Source organism: Podarcis tiliguerta (genome assembly GCF_965153285.1).
Source record: "Podarcis tiliguerta genome assembly, chromosome: 17".
In the NCBI taxonomy this organism is placed as follows: domain Eukaryota; kingdom Metazoa; phylum Chordata; class Lepidosauria; order Squamata; family Lacertidae; genus Podarcis; species Podarcis tiliguerta.
The window spans coordinates 35,234,951-35,259,848 of record NC_139550.1 but is presented as its reverse complement, the minus strand read 5'-3'; the positions used below and the strand labels follow the sequence as shown (position 1 = coordinate 35,259,848).

General features: G+C 50.9%; 2 protein-coding genes across 11 annotated transcripts in view; one reads left to right on the top strand and one right to left on the bottom strand.

The window, feature by feature from the left end:
- CCDC120 (coiled-coil domain containing 120) overlaps positions 1-24,814 on the top strand; it is a 43,864-nt gene extending 19,050 nt beyond the window's left edge. Inside the window, exons 1-9 of one of the 10 annotated variants that reach the window (XM_083420129.1) lie at positions 3,480-3,608; positions 11,331-11,476; positions 13,446-13,579; positions 16,524-16,637; positions 16,725-16,947; positions 17,576-17,629; positions 19,185-19,383; positions 20,341-20,445; positions 21,943-24,814. In XM_083420129.1, coding sequence (XP_083276255.1) covers positions 11,428-11,476; positions 13,446-13,579; positions 16,524-16,637; positions 16,725-16,947; positions 17,576-17,629; positions 19,185-19,383; positions 20,341-20,445; positions 21,943-22,672 — 1,608 coding nt within the window. In that variant the 5' untranslated portion in view covers positions 3,480-3,608; positions 11,331-11,427 and the 3' untranslated portion in view covers positions 22,673-24,814. Of the gene's footprint in view, positions 1-3,479; positions 3,683-3,992; positions 4,607-6,904; positions 7,667-11,330; positions 11,477-13,445; positions 13,580-16,523; positions 16,638-16,724; positions 16,948-17,572; positions 17,630-19,139; positions 19,384-20,340; positions 20,446-21,942 lie in introns of those variants that run through there. The other 9 variants (XM_083420134.1, XM_083420135.1, XM_083420128.1 and 6 more) reach the window with 9 other exon arrangements.
- The window catches only part of LOC310667604 (organic solute transporter subunit alpha-like), a 95,069-nt gene continuing 71,908 nt past the window's right edge, over positions 1,738-24,898 (bottom strand). Inside the window, exon 7 of the transcript XR_014506323.1 lies at positions 1,738-1,789. The gene's annotated coding sequence lies outside the window, so the exon portion shown is untranslated. The remainder of the gene's footprint in view (positions 1,790-24,898) is intronic.

Below are 24,898 nucleotides of genomic sequence, written 5' to 3'. Positions count from 1 at the left end.
CCGTGCGCTGCTCTGGTTCGCCCGAAGCGGCTTAGTCATGCTGGCCACATGACCCGGAAGCTGTACACCGGCTCCCTCGGCCAATAAAGTGAGATGAGCGCCGCAACCCCAGAGTCGGCCACGACTGGACCTAATGGTCAGGGGTCCCTTTACCTTTACCCACTGATTTATGGTCGATTGGTGCTTGGCCTAAGGTGAAGGGAGGGCTTTTATCTCAAGGCACCGAGTTCAAATCCCACCATTGCCATATATGGCTGGGAAAGACCCCCGTCTCGGAAATCACGGGGGGGGGGGGCTGTTGCCAATGGACTGATTTGGTATAAGGCAGATTCCCACATTCCTTTGCTATACGCTGATGCCACGATTTTAAAATCTGTGTACATGGCCAGGTCCCTGCATGCAGCAGAAAGAAGTGGTAGAGTCCCAAGCAGGCAAACCTACCTTACAGGGGTGTTGTGAGGATAAAAAGGAGGGGGGAGGGGAGGGCAGGATTTATGAACTGCTTGGAAGGATGCGAAGTTGATCAATAGGTATAATGGATTGCATCACCGTGAGGGCGGCATTTTAAGCACAATTCTCTGGGTATACAAATGAATCTACCCTGAAAGCAAGTAGCACAACAGGGAGAAAGCTAGGCTTCTGTAACCTCTACCCTTATTTGATGCCATTATTTCTGCAGGATTTTAAAGAAATGCAACAGCAGCATTCAAACGCAAACTTCTGGCCTCCAGGAATGGTGCAGCCCATTCCATTGCCACCTCCGTTCTTGCCCACGAGTAGACCAGGCCCGCAATGTCCAGAACCAAGTGGTAGAATTCTGGACTGGAGTTCTTCAGACTGCAGTGTGGGGTGTGGATGTGCCCCCCCCCCCCGTTTTTCAGCACTTTCCCATGTTAAAAACAGCAAGACACAACTCCATACATACAGCAAACCTCAGTATTTCCTTGTTTTGTTGCCAGCTTTAAAGCTTCTTGTTCACCTGGGAGAACAGTGAAGAATCCACCCCCCCCCCCACACACACCTCTGGTCTGAAATGGTCCAGTCCAGAATTCTACCTGTTGGTTCATCCTGCAAAATATGTTAAAGGGCTCTCACCTCCCCAAGTTTCCTCCTTGAATCCAAATGGTTAGCACAACAGCATGCAGGAAGCTACAAACCAGGCAAAGCTACAACAACCTCATTTGGAGGTTTAAGCTGATGAAATCAGGAACTTTTTCCCCTCCAGGAATTATTCCTCGGTGCAATTGTTGCAGGAGCATCTCTGAAAACAGACGTTAAATCAGTCCTCGGAATTTATCTGTGAACTCGGATTTTACACAGTGTGAGCTAAACAATGGCTAGGGTTGGGCAGTGGGGGTGCTGTGTGTGTGTGTTTAAGGGTTTGAGGAAGAGTGTTTTTACTTGGCTTTTACATTCATTACTAAACCAGAAGCAAAGAAAAAGATAAGCAAAAATATCAAGGAAATCGAAGATAACCCATCAAGCCCACAAAAAACAATGGCAGAAACTTTACAACCTACTTCCACCATCCTCTACACCAGGCTTAAATAAATCTGCCCCACGGGGCAGTAAAGAGGCAAATGTGTGTGTTATAACACTGTGTGTTACTTCACTGTACAGTGGTACCTCTGGTTACGTACTTAATTCGTTCTTAACCTGAAACTGTTCTTAACCTGAAGCACCACTTTAGTTAATGGGGCCTCTCGCCGCCATTGCACGATTCCTGTTCTCATCCTGAAGAAAAGTTCTTAACCCGAGGTAATATTTCTGGGTTAGCAGAGTCTGTAACCTGAAGTGTATGTAACCCAAGGTACCACTGTATATCCGCTGCCTGTTTGCCCATATGTGTTTTGTGCTTCCATCCTGTTGGAAAGGATGAACTGCCTTGGGTTGTGTTTACTATGCAGAGGTGGCAACTACCGTATTTTTCGCCCTATAGGACGCACCGTCCCATAAGGCGCACCTAGTTTTTTGGGGGGGAAATAAAGGGAAAAAATTATTTCCCCTCCAGGCGCGGGGTTGGGGAAGCCCGAGCTTCCCCCGACCCCAGCCCCCAAACAGGCAGCTCTCTGCAAGCCGTGGGAGCCCAGCGCTGGCTCCCGCTGCTTGCTGAGAGGTCCGCGAAGCCTAGACGCGCTGAGCTCAGCGCGCGCAGGCTTCAGCATGCAGGCAACTCTCCGCAAGCAGCGGGAACCCAGCGCCGGGCTCCCGCTGCTTGCGGAGAGGTGCGCAAAGCCTGCATTCGCCCCATAGGACGCACACACATTTCCCCTTCATTTTTGGAGGGGAAAAAGTGCGTCCTATAGGGCGAAAAATATGGTAGTTCCTTTCAGCTGTTGGACTACAACTCTCCTCAACTGCTTCCAATATGGGCAGTGGTCAGGGATGATGGGAATTGTAGTCCATCAACATCTGGCGAATACCATGTCCACTACACCCCCTCCAACCAGATAATTGAGCATGGAGTGTGTGTCCCGTCTCCGCTCCCCATCCCCTGTGGAGGTGATGGCCCCTCTGCTGCCCCCTCCTGGCGGGGGAGAGGCGCCTTAGTTGCGGTTGGCTAGTTGTCCTTCACCCCTTCATGGATCACTGCCTTGCTGTGGCGAAGTGGCTTGAATAACTCATGAGAAGCTATGAGCTATGCGGTGCAGGGCCACCCAAGATGGACAGGTCATAGTGGAGAGGTTTGACCAAACGTGATCCACCTGGAGCAGGAACCAGCAAGCCACTCCAGTATCCCTGCCAAGACAACTCCATGGACAAAGACAACAGGCATATAAAGGTTATGACGCTGGAAGATGAGCCCCTCAGGTCGGAAGGCGTCCAACATGCTATTGAGGAAGAGCGGAGGACAAGTACAAGTAGATTCAGAGCTGATGAAGCGGCTGGGCCAAAGCCGAAAGGACGCTCAGTTGCGGATATGCCTGGAAGCGAAAGGAAAGTCCAATGCTGTAAGGAAAAATATTGCATAGGAACCTGGAATGTAAGAATCATGAACCTTGGTAAGTTGGATGTAGTCAAAAATGAGATGGCAAGAATAAATATTGACACCTGGGCATCAGTGAACTAAAATGGACGGGAATGGGCGAATTCAGTTTGGATGACCATCATATCTACTACTGTGGGCAAGAATCCCGTAAAAGAAATGGAGTGGCCCTCATAGTCATCAGAAGACAGGAGTGCCTGGTGTCCTCTGGTCCATGGGGTTACGAAGAGTCGGACACGACTAAACAACAACAACAGTTGTCCTTCAAGGGTGCTTCTGAGCATGTGAAGAGCGTCCTTTTTGCCCACTAGGTGATTGTGATTGCCGGCCACCCGTGCCCCCATGCCCATCTGGGGTGAAAGAAGAAGGGCTCCCCCTCCCAAAGGATCTGCCTACCCCCCTTTCCCCCTATCCCCTCCCCCACTCGCCTGCCAGCCTCTGCGCTTGGCCAGCCCGCGGCCAGGCGAGGGTTAACAGGTGTGGCCCCTCCCCCTCCCCGGCTGCCTTTGGCGGCGCCTTCTTCTTCTCCGCAGGCAGTTCGGGTTCGGCCAGCGCTGCCGCCGTTGGCCCGTTTCTGGGTCTCCTCCCCAACTCGCCCCCGACCAGCCAAGGAAGGAGCGAGGTGAGGGCGCGCTGCGGCAAGGCGGGGGCGCGCGTCGCGGGGGAGGCGGCCACAGAGAGTCGCCCAAAGTTCGGGCAAGTTTGCAAAAGTTTTTTTGGGGGGGTGGGGGGGTAGGAGGGCGATCCCAGCCGCTTCCGGGGGGGGGCAGGGATCCTAACCCCCCCCAAGACACCCCTCGTGATGGAAGCTCCTGGTTAAAGCCCCACGTTTCCTTTTTCTGCTTTGTTTCCTGATCTGCAAGCCGCCGGGCGGGGGTGGCGGCGCAGGGGGAGCCTGAGTTGGGGGGTCTCTCCCTAGGCTGGACCCGGGAGCCTGATTTAAGCTGGACCCCCCCCCAGGCGAAGGGGCACGAGGTGGTGGGGGGCCGCCTTGGAAACTTTGGAGAAGTTTCGGGTTTTCCCCACGAAGGTGCCGCTTCAAGGTGGGAGAGCGGAGAGAGGGGTCGGCGCCGGAGGAGAAAGAGCGCGCTCGGATTTGCTCCGAGCTGAGCACGGGACGAGGGTCTTGCCTTGAACCGTATGAGTATTTGGCTTTGGAAGGAATTGGCCGCACCTTTCTGTCCTTAGAAAACACAGCAGGAAGACTTGGGGGAAGGGGATGCTTCAGTCCTGTGCGCATTATCCCCCCCCCCCCGTGAAGTCCCACTGAACTAAGTGGATCAGAGTTCCGAGTAGACGCGTGTCTTTTACAGCAGTGGATCAGAGTTCCGAGTAGACGCGTGTCTTTTGCAGCAGTGGATCACAGTTCCGAGTAGACGCGTGTCTTTTACAGCAGTGGATCACAGTTCCGAGTAGACGCGTGTCTTTTGCAGCAGTGGATCACAGTTCCGAGTAGACGCGTGTCTTTTGCAGCAGTGGATCACAGTTCCGAGTAGACGCGTGTCTTTTACAGCAGGGTTTCTCAGAATGGGTGTGGGAGAGAAACCCAGGCAGATGGGATTATTATTTAAAACAAGGCTGGAAATATCCCCGATGCCTGATCACCGAGGCATTTGAAATGTAACGATGGCACTGCTTCTCTTCTAAACACTAATTACTTTGTTGTACATTAATTTTATGTATAGACTTGGCACAGCTTTGCGGCTGTAAGAGACTAACTATGAATCAAAAGTCCTGGGTTTGAATCATGCATGCCTTTGCCATCAACTCACCAGGTGGCAAGCAGCTCTCTCCCAGATTCAGCCCCCACTCGTCTTCTGCAGTATAGAGAGAGAATCATAGAATCGTAAAGTTGGAAGGGACCACGAAGATCATTTAGTCCAACCCGCTGCAATGCAGGAATCTTTCGCCCAACGCAAAACGACCCTGAGATTAAGTCTCATGCTCTACCAACTGAGCTACCTGTGAGTAATAATGACGCTCACCTGCTTTACAAAGTTGCTGTAAATATTTTGAGCATGCAAAAACACTACATAAATGCCTGGGATAACTACTGCGCTTCTGTACAATTCTGAGGTCAGACACTAGCCATCCCATTGCACAGGTGGGGTAAACTGAGGGTAAGAGAGATCCCAGTTTGTTCCAGACCCACTGAATGAGTTATTGGCTTAAACAGGGACTTGAGCCCCAGGTTCATTGCCAACAGAGACAAAGGACTGCACATGATGTCTTGCATGATTTGGTCTTCTTGCCACATGAGAAACACTGTGGTGTAGGTGGTTACAGTGTCAGGCTAAGATTGGGGAGACCCAGGTTCAAGTTCTCCCTCAGCCATGAAGCCTTGAGCGAACAATTGAGCTGGCTAAAGTAAGGAGGGCTGTGGAATATAGAGGAAACATGTGAAATAGTTCTTCATTTCTGGCATTACTGGGACCTAAGACTGCGTAGAAATCTCCTTCTTTAGCTTGAAACCCTCTTTCTTTGTAATGTGTGGTGGAGCCTGATTGTGGCTCCGATTGTGGCACCCATGCTCAGAGGCGCTCTGTCTGCTTTGTGTGTTCAGGGGTGAGCCCAGGTATTTTCGAATCCTGGGGCTGAGTCCTGGCTCAACCGAAGCTGTGACTGGAAGCCAGGATTCCTGGATGGTATATTTTGCTCTCGGAGATGATTCCAGGGTGGAAATTAATGCTTTTCGAGGCAGGATCTAGAGGGGAGGGGTTGCAGGAAATTGCTACCTTGCTGACTCTAGAAGATATGTATTGGCCTGCCCATTTTGACTCTTGTCTGGGGATTAGGTGAACCTTTGCCTCAGGCAGCCAGCCAAGATGACGTGACCAGGTGTTGCAAGGATTTCCGGGGAAGGGCTCCACCTGCTGAACTCTGCCCCTGCATCACAATCCCAGCTCATAAAATGCTGGCTTCTCTCCCTCCCTCCCTCCCCCTCTCTTTCTCTTCATTTTTCCTGTCCTCCTCAAACCTACCTGAATTTACCCTCCAGCTACTGTTCTCCTGGTCTCAACCTTGATTTGCTCTTTTGTTTTGAGAATAAGCCAGTGGTAAGAGTTTCAGAACCCTGCAGGCCTGGGTTCAGCCCCTCCCTTTGGCTTTCTCCATTTCTGCCTTATGTAAAACAGGAATGATAGCAGCTTTTCCGGGACCCGTAAACAAGGATGAGGGACGCGGGTGGCGCTGTGGGTTAAAGCCTCAGCCCCTAGGGCTTGCCGATCGAAAGGTTGGCGGTTCGAATCCCCGTGGCGGGGTGCGCTCCCGTCGTTCGGTCCCAGCGCCTGCCAACCTAGCAGTTCGAAAGCACTCTCGGGTGCAAGTAGATAAATAGGGACCGCTTACTAGCAGGAAGGTAAACGGCGTTTCCGTGTGCAGCTCTGGCTCGCCAGAGCAGCGATGTCACGCTGGCCACGTGACCCGGAAGTGTCTTCGGACAGCACTGGCCCTCGGCCTCTTTGAGTGAGATGGGCGCACAACCCTAGAGTCTGTCAAGACTGGCCCGTACGGGCAGGGGTACCTTTACCTTTAAACAAGGATGAATTGGATGGGGGAAAGACATGCAGTCACCCAAGTGAGAAAATACATACCGGTAAATTGCAACCCTGTGGAAGCATCTCCACCCCCATCGTTCTGCCCTAACACTGAGGTCCAGTGCTGAGCACTTCTGGCGGTTCCCTTGCTTTGAGAAGTGAGGTTACAGGGAACCAGGCAGAGGGCCTTCTCGGTAGTGGCACCTGCCCTGTGGAATGCCCTCCCACCAGATGTCAAAGAGAAAAACAACTACTGTACCAGACTTTTAGAAGACATCTGAAGGAAGCCCTATTTAGGGCAGCTTCTAATCTTTAAGAGACATTAAATAGACAATGTTTAATGTTTTAATATTTTGTTGGAAGCCACCCAGAGTGGCTGGGGAAACCCAGCCAGATGGGTGGGGCATAAATTATTATTATTATTGTTACTGTGCCCCCTTTAGCACAGCATAGTTCAAGGCTGATTATATTCTATGCCCCTGTATCATGTGTGCAGAGGGCCTGGTGCTTCAACCACAGGCTGGTAAAGGTAAAGGGACCCCTGACCATTAGGTCCAGTCGTGGCCGACTCTGGAGTTGCGGCGCTCATCTCGCTTTATTGGCCGAGGGAGCCAGCGTACAGCTTCCGGGTCATGTGGCCAGCATGACTAAGCCGCTTCTGGCGAACCAGAGCAGCGCATGGAAACGCTGTTTACCTTCCCACTGGAGTGGTACCTATTTATCTACTTGCACTTTTTGGCATGCTTTCGAACTGCTAGGTTGGCAGGAGCAGGGAGCGAGCAACGGGAGCTCACCCCGTCGCGGGGATTTGAACCTCCGACCTTCTGATCGGCAAGCCCCAAATGCCCCCATTCCAGCTGCACATGAGAAAGTCAAGAGTCTTGAGCAGAGCGAAAAAGTGTGTTTTCATAGGGTCATTGGAAAGCTGCCTCATATCTGAGTCACATTGATCGGTCCATGTGACTCAGTATTCTTGATACTGATGGGTAGCGACTCTCTAGCGATTTGAATCTTTCTCAGCCCTACCCAGAGATGCCAGGGTTTGAACCGAGATCATTTGCACGCCAAGTGTGCCTGCTCTGCCCCTGAGCTAATGCGCCCTCTGCTGCAGGGTAGACGACTTTGCAGCTGGAGGGAATCTCAGGTAAGGTAAGGGGAGGGGTCCACTAATGTGCTCTTTCTCAAAGCACCACAAAGCTCTGGATCAGGGGTAGGCAACCTAAGGCCCATGGGCTGGATGTGGCCCAATCGCCTTCTCAATCCAGCCAGCCTGTTTTTACATGAGTAGAATGTGTTCTTTTATCTAAAATGCATCAGCGTTATTTGTGGGGCATAGGAATTTGTTCATTCCCCCCCCCCCAAAAAAAAGTCTAGCCCTCCACAAGGTCTGAGGGACATTGGACGGCCCTGCCCCCCTGCTGAAAAAGCTTGCTGAACCCTGATCTAGTCCATGGGTAGGCAAACTAAGACCCGGGGGGCCGGATCCAGCCCAACCGCCTTCTAAATCCGGCCCGTGGATGGTCTGGGAATCAGTGTGTTTTTACATGACTAGAATGTGTGCTTTTATTTAGAATGCATCTCTGGGTTATTTGTGGGGCATAGGAATTCGTGTGCCCCCCCCCAAAAAAATATATAGTTTGACCCACCACATGGTCTGAGGGCCAGTGGACAGGCCCATGGCTGAAAAAGGTTGCTGACCCCTGCTCTGGATCTACACCAGGCTGTCACCTTGAACCCTCAGCAACACCCCTCCCCCTGGACATTTTATTTCAGGGGAAAAAGTTCTTCAAAGCAATAGAATATGTGGGGAGCTGATGTGCTGTCAGCACTCAATTTGGGTTTCCTTGGCTCAGGTTTGCTTGTTGCTGTTGTTTTTACCACAGGGTACATGCAACAGCTCTGCCTTCTTCCAGTCTGTCTCACAGCAGATCCCTCCCTCATCCACTCCCTGGGAACAGGGAGCCGCCAGCAGTGGCTGGGAGGGGTAGGGAGAAAGGTGTTGACACTAAACAGTCATAGCAAAGGAATTGACTGCGGTAGAGCCTGGGGCAGGGAAGGGGGAGAGGAGAGACTGGCAGAGCCTCTGATCTGTGCCACCCCATACCCTTCCCTTTCCCACGTTCGTCACGCTGGTGTGCAACGCGACCGATCTCCTCATTGAGGCATAGACATGCGTGTGAATTTCAGCTCTGTGGATTCACATTTGGCAATGCTGTGTGTGTACGAGAAAGAGAATTGGGGGTGGGGGGGGGAGTGAGGAATGCATTAAGTGTTGTGGCACAAGGAAGAAGAATCTTTGGCGCAAGGTGCGTCTACGCTCCACAGGGCATGCGGAGAACGCTTTCTGCGGCCCTTGTACCTGATGTGAATGTCGTTCTCGGTGTGATTCATGCCGAGAGCAGTTCTGGGCTCTGCTGCGACTGGGATTAGTTACGTAACTCAGGGAGGCTTCCTGGCTGTTCTCTGGACTCCCAGCTGGGCTCGGCCTTGATCTGGTCTCGCAGGGAAGCAGCTGTGGGCTTTGGCCCGGGCCCAGAAATGTGGAGAGCTGGCCAGCTGTCTCGCTGCCCCCAGACTTCCCACCATGGATGTCTGTGGACATATGAGTTGACTGGCGAGCTGGGGGTGGGGGCACTTCAGCTTCTACCCCCATCCGGAGCGCTGGCTTTGAGCCAGCCTCAGGTACGAGGGAGAGGTTCGGGTTTCTCTCCCTCTTTAATAACTGGGTCTCGTTCTCTGTCAAGGAAACCCTGAATTATACCAATCAACGTAATACATGTAAAATGCTTCTTTCAGTGGAGAGCTCTATTGCGGGGGCATGAGACAGGCAAACCATAGCTTTTAAAAGCTTGTCTAGCCAATTAGAGTGAAGCTACAGCAGGGAAATGTAATTGCTAAATGCAGTGTCCATATTCAAGAGGCAATATGCCTGTGATTATTAGATGCTGAGGGGCAAACAAGATGGCGGTGGTGGTGTTTATCTTCACATGGTTTCCTGGGCCATTTATCTGGCCACAGACTGCTGGACTAGGTGGTCTGACTCTGGCAGAGCCTAATGTTTGATCCTAATCCATAATACCCCCACAATTACTGACTTAACCTCAGCAACTCAAAACTGGCCCAAAAACTGCCCCTGAACAGGGATAGGAGGGGAGCCTTTGGTCATCGGATGCTGTTGTACTACAACTCCCATCATCCCTGGCTGCTGGGTTATGGTTCCAACAAGCCCCAGAATGTGGTCCAGGAACGGCCAGGGTGAGGTGGTTCAGTCTGTACTTGCTGGAGCCCCTAGTCACCATGAAGTAGGTTGAGTGACCTGTTGATGTCAAGCATCCTCTGAGACAGGAGTCTCTTCTGCAAGAAGCCCTCCCACTTCTCATGGTGAGAATGCCAGCATGACCCGTAGTCAGGGATATGGGAGTTGTAGTCCAAAAACATCTGGAGCACCACAGGTAAACACAGCCCTGATGTAAGAGAAAGGCTGGGATCCCACAGCCAATCGTAGTCTCCTTCTGGGACCTGCCCATCGGGTGGATCTGCGACGGCTGTCATGGCTTGCACTTCAGGTACATGGAAGAGTTCCTGAAGAAAGACCTGGGGAGATTAATAATAATAATAATCTATTTATGCCCCTGCCCATCTGGCTGGGCTTCCCCAGCCACTCTGGGCGGCTTCCAACAAAATATTAAAATGCCGTAATACATCAAACATTAAAAGCTTCCCCAAGCAGGGCTGCCTTCAGATGTCTTCTAAAAGTCTGGTAGTTGTTCTCTTTGACATCTGATGGGAGGGCGTTCCACAGGGAGGGCGCCACTACCGAGAAGGCCCTCTGCCTGGTTCCCTGTAACTTGGCTTTTCGCAGCGAGGGAACCGCCAGAAGGCCCTTGGCGCTGGACCTCAGTGTCTGGGCGGAACGATGGGGGTGGAGACGCTCCTTCAGATAATAAGGAAATATTTCCTTTTTCCTCCTTTAGTGCAGCCTTGATTCCAGCACACTTGTGGGGCTAGCAATCCTTGGGCAAAATGCCATTGGGACACTTCAGCCTACCTTGCTCTGCCTCCCTTTCCAATACCATATAAGCCTCGCTGTGCCCCATGGCGGAGATGGGGGGCCACAAGAACATACCCAGCCCTGCTCTGACCATTGGCTGTGTGCCATGGAAGAACCTGGAAATGCCAGTCCCATTCAGGGGCTACCTGTGGAGTGGCAGCTGAAGAAGAAGAGGAGTTTGGATTTGATATCCCGCCTTTCACTCCCTTTAAGGAGTCTCAAAGCGGCTAACATTCTCCTTTCCCTTCCTCCCCCACAACAAACACTCTGTGAGGTGAGAGGGGCTGAGAGATTTCAAAGAAGTGTGACTGGCCCAAGGTCACCCAGCAGCTGCATGCGGAGGAGCGGAGACGCGAACCCGGTTCCCCAGATTACGAGACTACCGCTCTCAACCACTACACCACGCTGGCTCTCTGCAAGCTGAGGGAAGCAGAATGTTCCTGTGGAGACAAAACCCTCTATTGGGGTGGGGGGGGAGAGAGTGGCTCTCCGGAACCTCCTCTGTGCCCAGCTTTCCTAACCCTGAATAGATGTGCACTCTGCCCATGCTCCGCAGCCCTCCATAGTCTGAGATGCTTCTCTACCCTCTTGCCTTTTCCTTGTGATATTGCCTGCCCTCCACTGACTTCAGGCAGATCCTATCTCTCTCTTTTTTCCATCCCTCTCCTGTAGCATCCTGCCCTCCACAGATGACTCAGCTGCTTGCTTCTGCAGAATCACACCCGCTCCTTACTCTCTTCTTGTCTCCCTATGGCAGTAACCAGCTGAGGCCCACCATCCGGGAGTTCCAGATGGGTCTTGGATCAAAGTGATTCCCGTCCCTCAGAAGCAGGAGACAAACCAATCTTCCAGACATGGAGGTGAAGGGGCAGCTCATCAACTCATCCAGCTACAGCTCTTCAGGTACCTTCCTACTGATACATCTGATGACCCCCCCAATTTTTTTAAAATTTTTTTCCCTTCCTGCCTGGCTGATCACCTCGTCCTCCCATGTCTGCACCCTGTGAGAGTTAAATGTTTTTTTTTAATTATTATTTATTTAAATATTTTATTTAAATAAAATTTAAATAAATTTAAATTTAATATTTAAAGGGACCCGGGTGGCGCTGTGGGTAAAAGCCTCAGCGCCTATGGCTTGCCGATCGAAAGGTCGGCGGTTCGAATCCCCGCGGTGGGGTGCGCTCCCGTCGTTCGGTCCCATCGCCTGCCAACCTAGCAGTTCGAAAGCACCCCCAGGGGCAAGTAGATAAATAGGGACCGCTTACTAGCGGGAAGGTAAACGGCATTCCGTGTGCTGTGCTGGCTCGCCAGATGCAGCTTGTCACGCTGGCCACGTCTGCAGACAGCGCTGGCTCCCGGCCTATAGAGTGAGATGAGCGCACAACCCTAGAGTCTATCAAGACTGCCCCGTACGGGCAGGGGTACCTTTACCTTTACCTTTTAAATATTTTATTATTAAAATAATTCAACATTAATACATACACATTACGAATATACAAACATTGTATGAAATGTATGTTTCTGTGAGAGTTAAATCTGGGACTTGCCGTGGATTTCAAACCTTGGCTGACCCTTTTATTCAGGTGTGGGGAAACACGGACCTGGGGGCTCAGTGATGCCCTCCAGACCCCTTTATGGGACCCTTGAAACCCTCTCTCAGCCACAACCCCTCTCCCCAGGCCTCACCCCTCACGCTGCTTTGCGCCCCAAGCGTGTGCCCTTGAACTCTGATCCTGCCTCTTGACAAACAGGGAGGGTGTGTTTTGTGTATGTGTGTGGGTGTAGAAACTCGCATACCATACAAAGATGAAATTTGAAATGTTCCATCGCCCTGTTGTCGAATTTCCCCCATTAATTTGACTATTTCCTCATATTCCAGAAGAGTGGCAGAACAAGGTCTTGGAATATGCGGAAATAGCCAAATTAACGGGGGAAATTCGACAACAGGGCGATGGAACATTTCAAAAAGAATGGGGGAAATTTATCTTACATAGAGGATAAGGTGAAATAGTGAAATCAGCAGAATGGAAATAAACTTCATAATGGGAAATTAAAAGAAACTTTATTGGATGTTAATGACAATATGAATTAAAATGTAAAACACAATCAAGGTAACTAATTGTATCTGTAAATGAATATAGACAAACAACAAGACGTGTACATACAGAAAGATTTATTTGTATATAGACACTGTATGGATAAAGTTGAAAGAAGAACAATATACAAAATCGATAAAGGCAATGTGAAAAACGTAGAGACGACATTAAAAAGCCAGAAGAAGGCAGGAGGGAAGTCAACTCTTAGGAGTAAATGTAAAGTAAAGGCATAGTAAAAAGGTAAAGGGACCCCTGACCATTAGGTCCAGTCGTGACCGACTGGGGTTGCGGCGCTCATATCGCTTTATTGGCCAAGGGAGCTGGCGTACAGCTTCTGGGTCATGTGGCCAGCATGACTAAGCCTCTTCTGGCGAACCGGAGCAGCGCACGGAAACGCCGTTTACCTTCCCGCCGGAGTGGTACCTATTTATGCTTTCGAACTGCTAGGTTGGCAGGAGCAGGGACCGAGCAACGGGAGCTCACCCCGTTGCGGGGATTCGAACCACTGAGCTTCTGATCAGCAAGTCCTAGGCTCTGTGGTTTAACCCACAGCAACACCCGTGTCCCTATATGCATAGTATGTAATTATAAAATCAATAAAGATTATCTTCAAAAAAGAAGAAGAAGGTGAAATTTGAGTTTGTTGCTCTGCTAGCTCTTGCTTCTGGCCACCCCTGGCATGTGGCCCTCAGAACATTGCCCACAAAGGACTGCAGCCCTCAGGCTGGAGAAGCCCCCCCCCCCTTTAATCATCTGCTCCGCTCTTTCCTCCGCAGAGGCTTTGCAGCGGGACCTCTGTCCGCGGATCCGGCTGGAGCGGGTGCAAGAGCTGCTGGAGAAGCAGCGGTCGCTCCAGCAAGTTCTCAGCCTGCGCCTTAAGGAGCTGCGCCGCATTTGCCTTCAGGAGGCTGTGAGTACCCGTTGTCCGGAGCACGGCTTGATGTGGGCGGGCGAGGGGCTGGCGCTGCCTCTAGGACTAGCCAAAACAGTTCCGGTGGCGTGGAAAGTTGAAATCGTCCCTGGATGTAGAAAGCAGCTTGTGTCCCGTCAGACGGCAGATTCTCGAGAATCTCTGTTTCAAGAGGGCAAATTCCTGGTCTGTGTTTGCTGGGGAGCAGAAGGTGGAATCCGAGGAGAAGTAAAAAGTAGAGACCTCTTGAAATTCTCCTCCCTATTTGTGGGTAGAGAAATTGGGGCAGAGGAACGCAGGAGATGAACAGCGATCCAGTGGTGTCTAGGGGAAGGAGGTCACCCTTCGCAGTGGCAGGAGCACAGTTTCTTGCTTTTTTCCCTAAAAAGGGGACAGGTTGTGTGGCCAACACACACACATACACACACACCCAAATAAAGTGAAGGGTGTTTGAAAAAAATTCTGCCAAGTGGACTCCTTTTTCTTTTTAAAAAACATTTTTATTGATTTTCCAATAAAAACAGCCAATCAACATATCCACATCATAATCCAATTAAAAACAAGACACTAAAATTTTAAAAAGACCAAATTGTAATCCAAATTGTAATTATTAATTTTTCCGGGCTCCCCATAGTCTGGACCTCTGAAGCATATCTCCAAATCTTCAGTCCTGCCTCTTCTCATTGTTTTCATATTTTCCGCCTTCTGGTCTTAACGCTTTAAAGTTCTCCGTCCCTGGCAATGCGATTCTCAATCATGAAAAAAATTCTGCCAAGCGGACTCCTTTTTCTAAGAAAAAAAGAAAAACCTTTTTCTCTGGAAAAAATGTCTCCTCAAGATTTCAGTGCCGCTCTAGTTAAAAGCTGACATTGGAAAGAGTTTGGGTAATGGGCTGGCTGTCCTCCTCCACATGTAAGAAAATGCCAGCAGATGCCACCCCCAAGTAGGCCCTGCTCTGTGCTTTGTTAGACATGAATAGGTCAGAGTTCCATCCCTGGGCCTGGGAGCATGAAGAGGAGCACACAGGGGGAAGGCCTCTTTGAGAAATAATACTTCCAGCCTGGGCTGGTCAGGCCACTGTGCGCCACATTTTCAGAACGGCATTGACAAACTGGAGCGCAACTCGAGCAGACAGATGGATCAGGGGGTGTAGAAACTCAAGTGGTTTGAGGAACAGTTGAAAAACAGATGGGCGCTTTTAGCCGGGGGGGAGAAGAGGAGATGAAGGAGAGATTCAACAGCCATCTTCAAACATCTGGAGAGCTGTCACACAGAAGATGGAGCAGAATTGTTCTCTGTTACGCCAGAGGGAAAGACGAGTAGAACCAAGCAGTATTCAAGCAGGTTATATTCAGAGCAGGCCCAGCGGAATGAATGGACCCAAGTTAGCCACATCCACCAATTTCAGTGGGTCTGCTCTGGAGTATGACTAATGTGGGATGCAACACAAGGAAAGTGCAGGGAGCCAGAGTTTGGCCCGGCAGGATGTCCTGCCAAACATATGGCCAAACTCTGGCTCCCTGCACTTTCCTTGTGTTGCATCCCACATCCCACAGTGCAGCAGCCTTTGTTTAAATCCCTCCAGCAAAGGGCAGCTCGTTACCACCTCTGAAGGCAGCCTGTTCCACTGTCAAATAACTCTTCATGATGCTGCACTGCAGGTCCTGCGTTGAACAAGGGGGGAGAAGGCTAGTTGACCATCAAGATTCCATCCAACCTTTCATTATTCTAGATAAGTTGGATTCATATCATCTAGGACGGGGGTGGGGAGCCTGTGGCTCTCCGGTTGCTGTTGGGAGTCCAGCTCCCTTCAGCCCCTCTCATCAGCAGGCCCAGTGTTCAAGGACGATGGGAGATGGAGTCTAGCAGCCTCTGGGTGGGACATAGATTCATCATCCCTGAAGTAAAGCTTTTATTTTTTATTTTTTTCAAGAAAGAACAGGGAAGGTTTATTTAGGAGAACCACTGTAAGCGAATGAAAACGCTAGCAGGATCCTAATAACACTCGAAACGTAACAAATACCATGGGCGATATGGAGAGATGCAAAATACGGACGGTGAAATATTACACAGTTGTTGTTATTGTTGTTTTTGAATAATATTTATTAGATGTTTTATAATTATAAAAAGAAAAAAAGTAAAGACAATACATAGATTCAACAGACAATAGATCAACAATAAAAAAGATACAACAACAAAAAAGACAAAAACATTTAAACACACATCCAAATTTCATATCTATATCTTTCATTTGCTTATTTCCTCGACTTCCTCGCACCTCCCTCTTTTGTATTCTAGTTCAAATTAGCTGGTTCAACAAATCCTTTCCCTCTTCTTCAATATATTACGCAGTTGAAAACGTTGACAATATAGGACCCAGGGAGGGGATGGCGGGAAGTCTGGAGTTTCGGAGAAATCTCTAAAATATGAAAATGTATTTGGTATTGTAATAATAATAATAATAATAATAATAATAATAATAATAATAATAATTTATTATTTGTACCCCGTCCATCTGGCTGGGTTTCCCCAGCCACTCTGGGCGGCTTCCAACAAAGATGAAAAATACATTAAAATGTCACATATTAAAAACTTCCCTGAACAGGGCTGCCTTCAGATGTCTTCTGAATGTCAGGTAGTTGTTTATCGCTTTGACATCTGATGGGAGGGCGTTATAACTTTACACTTGTGAAATCAAATAGAAATTATTGAAGTCAAGCTTTTAGAGGTTGTGAACCGCGACAGATCGGTTTTGGAAGTGCACTGCAAAACAAGTAAATGCATGCAGATCTGGCTGGTTTTGTGTGAGCTACCAAAATAGAGCTGGTCTTGGTGCAGAATTTTAATCTTGAGCGCAGAAGATGCCCAGGTGTCTCAGCCTGGCGCCGGATGCCTCACCTGGGCAGTATTGACAGACGCCGCTTGCATCCCTTCCCATTGCCAGGAACTGACAGGACAGTTGCCTCCTGAATACCCCCTGGAACCAGGGGAAAGACCCCAGCCTGTGCGCCGGAGGACGGCAGTTGCCTACCGAATTCCCACTGCCCTCAAGAATGAGGTGAGCGGAGGGGACAGGGGAGAGCGAGTGGTGGGGAGAGAGGAGGGTTTCAGGGGCGGCTCTGACAATCTTCCCGTTGCCTTGCAGGAAGCGCCTTCCCTGGAGGAGCTGACTCAGGAGCTGGCTTTGCAACAGCAAGTGGCGGAGGCCGCCCGGCGCCTCACCGTGGCTCCAGACCTGACGGCTGAGCAGCGCCGCCGCCGGAGGCAGGTCCAGGCAGATGCCGCCCAGCGCCTGCGGGAGCTGGAGGCTCAGGTGGCAGAGTTCCGGGTGCGACTAGGCAAAGGGCCCTCCCAGAGAGGAAGCCATGGTGCGTTGCTCGCCCAACCTTTAAACCCTGTCCCCCTGCCATCTGTGGGTGCAGTCCACCCTGCTGTACCACTTGTGCAGAAGATTTCTGCTTGTGCCCAGAGGAGCCAGAGAGGTCCTTCACGTGTTGCCAGACTCCAGCTCCCACCAATAACCGTGCAGCCTGCAGCTGAAGGCAGTTGGAGTCCAGCAACGCTAGGAGGGCCACATGTTCCCCACCTATGGTTTGTGCCATGGAACATCTTCCCCTTCCTCTCCATTCCACCTTCAAAATCTGCTTCACAGGGGCAGGGAGACCTTCCAGGGTATATTTTGTGGGTGGCCCTAACCACTACTGGAATGCAGCCCTTGACAGCTTTCCACTGGGATAAGGACTCTTGCTCCAAAAGGTGTCCCTTCTCCCGGTAGCCCAATAGAGTGAGTGCATTTTCTGGCAATGTGAGGGTTTCCTACCATGATTCCTCCTCTTGTAGGAGTGAACTTGTGTGAAGGTAGCCGTTCTCCTACCCAAGCTGCTCGGTGCCCACCCTATCCTTCTGGTATGGTCTGAGGAATGTTAGTCATCACACCCTGTTTTCTGATTGTTCCCTGATTTATCTCTCTTTCATCAAAACAAAACAAAAAAGAAGAGGCTTTCCATTCAGAGAGCAGCTCCCTCTCCGAATCAGCCAGCCATGAAAATGGTAAGTGTGGACTGCGGCCCCCTGCGTTTCTTTCCTAGATTAAGGAGGGAGCGGTTGGTGGTTCTGGGTAAATGACAAGAGGCTAAAGGGGTTCCTTTGTCAGGTTTAAGGTGCTGGTTTTAACCTTTAAAGCCCTATATGGCCTCGGACCTACGGGACCTCCTCTCCTGGTATGTCCCATGGAGGACCTTACAATCTTCAAATAAAAACATCTTGGAGGTCCCAGGCCACAGGGAGGTTAGGCTGGCCTCAACCAGAGCCAGGGCTTTTTCGGCTGTGGCCCCGGTCTGGTGGAACGCTCTGTCACAAGAGACTAGGACCCTGCGGGACCTGACATCTTTCCGCAGGGCCTGCAAGACAGAGCTGTTCCACCAGGCCTTTGGCCAGGGCACAGTATGACCCCCCCTCCTCCTTCGGTAATCCTCATAGAACTGTAGCCCAATGGTTGCCATTAATTTGATTCTGAACTGATTTTAGAATGTATTTCAATTAATTGACTGATTTTATGTAAATTGTTCTATTTTTACTGTTGTTAGCCGCTCTGAGCCCAGCTTTGCCTGGGGAGGGCGGGATATAAATAAATTATTATTATTATTATTATTATTATTATTATTTATTATTACTACTACCGCAAATGAGAGATGCTGAAGGCTCAGGCTCACTTGGTCCCTCATCTTTTGCCCCGGAGATGATGAAGCAAAGAGACTCTGCATAAGTGTGCTCAAAGTCTTACCTGCCCGTCTGCTAGTATAAAGGGGTGTGTTTGTGGGTGGCGTCTTAATGAATGAATGAATTGAAAATAAACCCTACTTTGGAGTCAGCTTCTTGGAAGAAGCATGTACTAATGTGGAAGGGGTCAGGGTGGGGGAAGAGAACCTTCTCATAGCACATTTGCCAGACCAAATCAAAGGTGGCGAAGAAACCCTCAAATGTAACGTGGCCAAAATAGCTTTGTTGGTGTTACTTATTTTCTGCCCTGAAAATGGGCACATCTAAGGAGGGTGACTCATTGGCCTGTAGCATCGTTTACTGTCCCCACAGTGTTGGGGCACCAGGAGAACAGAGGAGCAGGTGTGGCCCCAGCATTGAGCAGTGCTGTTGATTAGCCCAGCCGGATCAGAGCACAGAACCCAGTTTGATGCAGCATGCGGGGGAACTGAGTCGGATGAGCTGGTACCTCCTCTAGGAACTCCCTGGTCCTCCTCCGAAGGACCCTCATCCTATGGTAAAACTGCTCCTGGGCTGTACCATTCCAGACTGCAGGCAGCAGCTGCATAACAGCATACTTTCTGCCCCTTTCTGCTAGGACTTCTAACTTTCTCCCTTGCATTGTGCCCAGCCGCCTGCAATGCAGGAATATGCAGCTGTCCCTTATGGGGATCAAACCTGCAACCGTGGCGTCATCAGCATCTGAAATATCCAGGCTGAGGATGATCACATTTATGTTCAGAAAGCATAAACTGTTGGACTACCATATTTTTTTTATTGTTGTTGTTTTTTGCCGAGGTAGGGGTGTGTGGATGCTTCTACTCTGTGCCCTGTGCTCTGTCCTCAGACGACCCCCACAGCTTCCACCCCTCCAAAGTCTCCAACCACCAGGGGACTTTTTTTGACCGTCCTTCGCCACCTAAGGCCCGAGATCACCTGCGTGCCATCTCCAGCAGCCCCGACCGCCGACCGGGATGGCGGCTTTTGCAGCCGGACCTGTACAACGAGGGCAAGGACCGCAGGAACTCTGTTGCCAGCCCTGCCAGGTGACTAGGAGATGCCTTTGGCCTTTTGCATGTGTCTCTCCAGTAACAAAGTGAACCAGAGGGAGGAGGGAGTTTGCTGCTGAACTGATTGATGCCCAGGGAGCCCCCTTAAGGGCCCATTGCAAGGACACGAGCAGCAAAAGGAGAACGTCAGGCTGAAGAGGCAGGGTGCCATTTTTGAATGCTGCCCCACATAAAAATGAAAAACACACAGCTCCCCACCAATGGAAAGCTGGCCTATGACGGAGAAAGGGAGTGAGCTAGACTGTAACCCAAGTGCTGGCCTTCTATGGCAGGGTGTTTGGGTTTGTTTCTTCAACAGAGAGAAACTTAAAAAAACAACAACGATGCCTGCCTAGCAGTGGCGTAGCGTGGGTTGTCAGCACCTGGGGCAAGGCAAGTAATTTGTGCCCCCCCCCCCCGCTGCACTGTCCCTCCCCCAGATAGTCCCTCGCTCTCTCTCCGCACCGCACCGCACGCCTGGCACCCTCCCCTCCACAGTGGGCGGCGACCCGGCGGCTCGAATCGGATTTGCACAGCCAGCACTGCAGTGAGAGAGAGTGAGTGAGCCAGGTAGGGGCAGAGAGCTGCGAGTGTGAGCGTGCCCCCCCCCCCCAGATGTTGCGCCCGGTGCGGCCAGCCCCCCCTGCATCCCCCACGCTACGCCACTGCTGCCTAGCAATCTTAAATTATGGATCAGAAACCAGGACAGGGCCCTGTTTCGATGTATTCACCTTCATCAGCTAATTTTTAAAGGGTCTTGTAAGTTTGAAGAATTTTGGATAAATATATCTTGTTATTTTCTACGTTTCTCAAGAATAACAAAATGCACAGAAAAGCTCAAATCACGCTGCAGGGCGAGAGGCTAATTGTACATGAACATGTACAGCGTGGTGTACGTAGGGGCTGAATGGGACTGGCTCTTTTAGGAATGATTTTGTCTTTGCTTGTTTTCAGCCCAAGCCGCACGCTCCCCAGGAGTGCTTCCAGCTTTGAGGGCCGGAGTGTGCCTGCAACCCCAGTGCTGGCAAGAAGTGCTTGCACAGGCGGCCACCAGTTCAGGTAGGCAAAATGCTGGGTTTCCACCCCCAGGGGCTGGATGTGAGGTTGGGCTGGAGGCAGAGTGGGGTGGGGGTGTATGTGGAATTTGTGAGAAGTTTAGCTGATCATAATCAGTGGTTTTTTCTGGGGGGGGGGGTGCAGGGGTACGCATACCCCTAAACATTTTGTGAATCTAAGTTTGGCCTTATTGAGGGGCAGTATTTCAATATGAGTCGGAAAATGTAAAGGTAAATGGATCCTTGACCATTAGGTCCAGTCGTGACCGACTCTGGGGTTGTGGTGCTCATCTCACTTTATTGGCTGAGGGAGCCGGCGTGCAGCTTCCGGGTCATGTGGCCAGCATGACTAAGCCACTTCTGGCAAACCAGAGCAGCGCATGGGATTCGAACCACCGACCTTCTGACCGGCAAGTCCTAGGCTCTGTGGTTTAACCCACAGCGCCACCCGCATCCCGTTCGTAGGAAAATGAGAGTACCCCTAAACATTTTTTTAGAAAGAAAAAAGCACTGATCATAATTATTATTACAAGATACGAAAGTCACATGTTTATAGATGCTTTTATAATTATAGACCTACTGTATTCTGACAGTCACCAAATTGACATCTAAATCATTCTACGTTAAAATAAACTTTAACCTCATGTGATACAGCTATAAATACATTCTAAAATGTTATATTAAATATTGTTTTATTGTTTTAAGTTTCTGTATCGTAAATTGTAATACCTGCAGCACTGAAAAGGTTTAAATAATTCTAGTTGATGTTCTCGTTTCATATATTTAATAAAGGGGGATCTTTCTCTACCTTTATGTTTGCCTTAAACAGACCGTTTCTGTTAATTTAGTCATAGTGGCAACAAATTTTATCAAGCCATTCTTGTTGTGTTGGAACTATTGGAGTATGCCATTTCAATATTTTGGCAGCTGTTAACAAAGCCCCATCTAAATTAGAATGTTCTGATCTCACATCTTCCTTTAAGATACCCTAGAAGAATTATCAGAGAGTATGGCGCTGTGGGTTAAAGCCTCAGTGCCTAGGGCTTGCCGATCGAAAGGTCGGCAGTTCGAATCCCCGCGGCGGGGTGCGCTCCCGTTGTTCGGTCCCAGCGCCTGCCAACCTAGCAGTTCGAAAGCACCCCGGGTGCAAGTAGATAAATAGGGACCGCTTACTAGCGGGAAGGTAAACGGCGTTTCCGTGTGCGGCTCTGGCTCGCCAGAGCAGCAATGTCACGCTGGCCACGTGACCCGGAAGTGTCTTCGGACAGGGCTGGCCCTTGGCCTCTTTGAGTGAGATGGGTGCACAACCCTAGAGTCTGTCAAGACTGACCCGTACGGGCAGGGGTACCTTTACCTTTTACCTTTATGTGATACACCTGTTTCCCCCCAAATAATTATTGCATGACTGCCAAACCTGTGACTTTCTCCTCACATCTGCAACAGGTTCCACAAACATCTGGAACGGCTTCTCTTGACCCCCCTCTCTCTTTCTCTGTCTCAGGTCCGAGGCCCCAGCTCTGCACCCCCGGCAATGGTCAGGCAGCCACGACTCCCAGCTCGGACCCCCGAGCCGCGACACCAGCGCTGACCGGGCCTCCCTCTTCGCCGCTCGGACCCGTCGCAGCAACAGCTCGGAAGCCCTGATTGAGCGGGCCCCTTCAGATGACCCCCTGTTCCCCGCTGCGCCCCCTTTTAAAAGTGCGGAGGCCCTGACCCCTTCCATCTCTGGCCGCAACCCTCGCCCCCCTTACAACGACCTCCTTCTGGACTACTACCTGGAACGCAGGTGCTGGGGCGGCGGCGACCACCTTTCGCGCCGGGACGGGCCCCCCCAGCTGGAGTGGGGGGCCTTTCCCGAGAGCCCGCTGCAGCGCCGAGCCCGCCCGGCTGCCCGCACCAAATCCTGCGGCCCGCTGTTGCCCCCCCAGTCCCGGGAGGTCGGTTACGGGCCCCCGCTGCCCCCTCAGCGCAACTTCCACAAAGCCCTGGCCCTGGAGGGACTCCGGGACTGGTACCTGCGCAACGCCGGAGTCAGCCAGCGGGGGGCGCTGGAGAGACGGGGACCCTCGCACCCCAGCCACCAGCCGCTCCGCGGCTACTACGAGCCAGCTGCCGCCAACCCCGAGACGGGCTACTATGGGGCGCCAGGGGGGCTGCCCCACTCAGTGAGCTACGCCGGGCAGCCGCTATATGGCAGGTATGGGGCGCGACTGCACTATTTGCCCCGGTAACTGCATCCGCCCCATTCATCCTGCCTGCCTAACGCCCGACCCCCTAACACTGCTTCCTCAGAGTCTGTCTGTCTGTCTTTCTGTCTTTCTGCTCTCTTCTTTTTCCGGGCGCTTCCACCACGCTGCACTTTTCCCCAACTGCTCGGGAATTATTGTGCTTTGTTTTCTGTTGTTGTTTCTCCCCACCCACTAAAAGTGCATTATTTTGGGGGGGGGGTGGAGGAGCACCCTTTTGTTGCTGCCTCTTGGTCCATTTCCGAAGGATCTGAAGGGGATCAATTGAGCTGCCAGGGGGCTGGAGTTTGGGGTGGACTGTCATGGTATGAAAGGAAGATATCTATACTTCTTGCTGTGCTCCTCCTTGCCTAATTCTTTTCTTCTTCTTCTTTTTCTCTCTCTCCCTCCCTCTCTTTCCGCCTTTTGATGCCCTGCTATGCCCTCTCAAGACCCTTTGGGGAACTCCTTTACATGGATGACTCTGCTGGCCTCTACAGCTTGGACTCCACAGAGCAGCCACCCCCAGGGACATTGGTCTGACCCCCTCCCCCACTCTGCTTTTTTCCCCCAAGGGGAAATGGAGTTTGGTCTCTCTTTCTTTTCTTCGCTGGTGCCTCGTGTGTGCGTGTGTTACACCATGTTGGGGGGGGGGCGGGAATTCCCTGCTGGCAGGGTTTATATACTATATCTATATATCTGTGTGTATGTGTGTGTGTGAGAGAGAGAGAAATTGAGAGTGTGAAGGGGGGTTGTTGCACGTAACACTGGACACACAACTGGGGGGAGGCCAAGGATGCCTCTCAAGTTCTTCCTACACATTATTAAACTTTTCCCATTTGAGATTTTTTTTAAGGGGGGGGATATGTCTTTGCTGTACCCCACTGCCACTCACTCCCCCCCAAAGGGTTTAACTGCTGCAGGTTACACCCTCTTGCGTTCCCAAGGAGTGGTGCAACATTTCTGCCCTGGTGCTGTGGGTTCAGGGTGTGGCGTTTTCACCCCCAGACCCTGGAATGTATCGTGGAGGGGTTTGCAGATGTTGGGGACCAAAGGATGCATAGCGCAGACTGTGGAATTTCAGTTCCCTTTAAAAATGTCCGGGAAAGGGGGAAATAATCTACACCCCCCCACACACCCCGTGAGCAATTTCTGTTCATCCTCCTGCCCACTTCAGACAAGGGGTGTTTTGGGGAGACTTTTGCAGAAAAGGGACTCCAGGTAAGGGAAATGCAATCTCCTTTTTTTAAAAAAAAAACTCCAGCTGCTTCCTGGCAGGTGAAACTGCGATGGGTGCTATAGAATGAGAGTTCTTGCTTTCAGTTCATCTCAAATCAAAGGTGAGGAACATGTCTCTCTCCGCCCCTGCCCCCCCCCCCCGGTCATTGCCCAGAGGTTGTTGCATAACAGTGCCCATGACCCAATGAGACCTTTGAGGGCCACAGGCTTAGTGCCTCATCTATTAAAAAAATTATGTTGAAAGCGGGGTGGCATCAGAAGCTGAAACGGCCGCCTGTTATGGTGGCTGTGGGAACCGCGGGGGTTTCTGTTACAGCTGTGAACGCGAAATTTGACTTGGTTCGTGGGCGAGTGTGGCTCCCACGGGAAAACGGGGCAGGCAGACTTTTCACATGTGGGAAGATCTCTGTAAACATGGGTGTTTGCCACTCAGCAGCCTCAATGTGCAGCGCTGCCTGTCCATGTCTAAAAAGCACGGGCAGAGAGACCCTTTCGCAAACCCCATTCAACCATGCCACCGCCCCCGCAATGTTACGAAGAAAACAAAACCCCTTGCTCTCATTTAAAAGCTTTTCTAAAAATGTGGTGGTTTTTCCTCTTCACAACTGCACAACAAGTGGTCACGTCGTTTAATAATCTCTGTTTTTGCCCATTGAATCCAGATCATATTTGGGGGGGGTAAGGGAGGGGGGGTGAAGGAGGGATAAAGGAGGGCTCTTCTCCCCACCCCCACCCCTCTCGCCACTTCCCTCTGTGACGGACCAAGGTTCACAGCAGCAGAGTCACTGTCTTGCGTGTCTTTTTAATATTCACTGCTGTACAGATTGTATATTGGGGGCCTGAATGTAAAACTGAGCACTGTGCATATGAAATGAGAAAGGGTTTCTATAATAAAGATTGTAAAGGCGAGCGAGGCTGTGTTGTGTGGTGGCTTCAGGTACCGAGTCGAAGTATCTTGTGTTCTTGGTGCAAACAGCACGCCGCGGGAGGCGA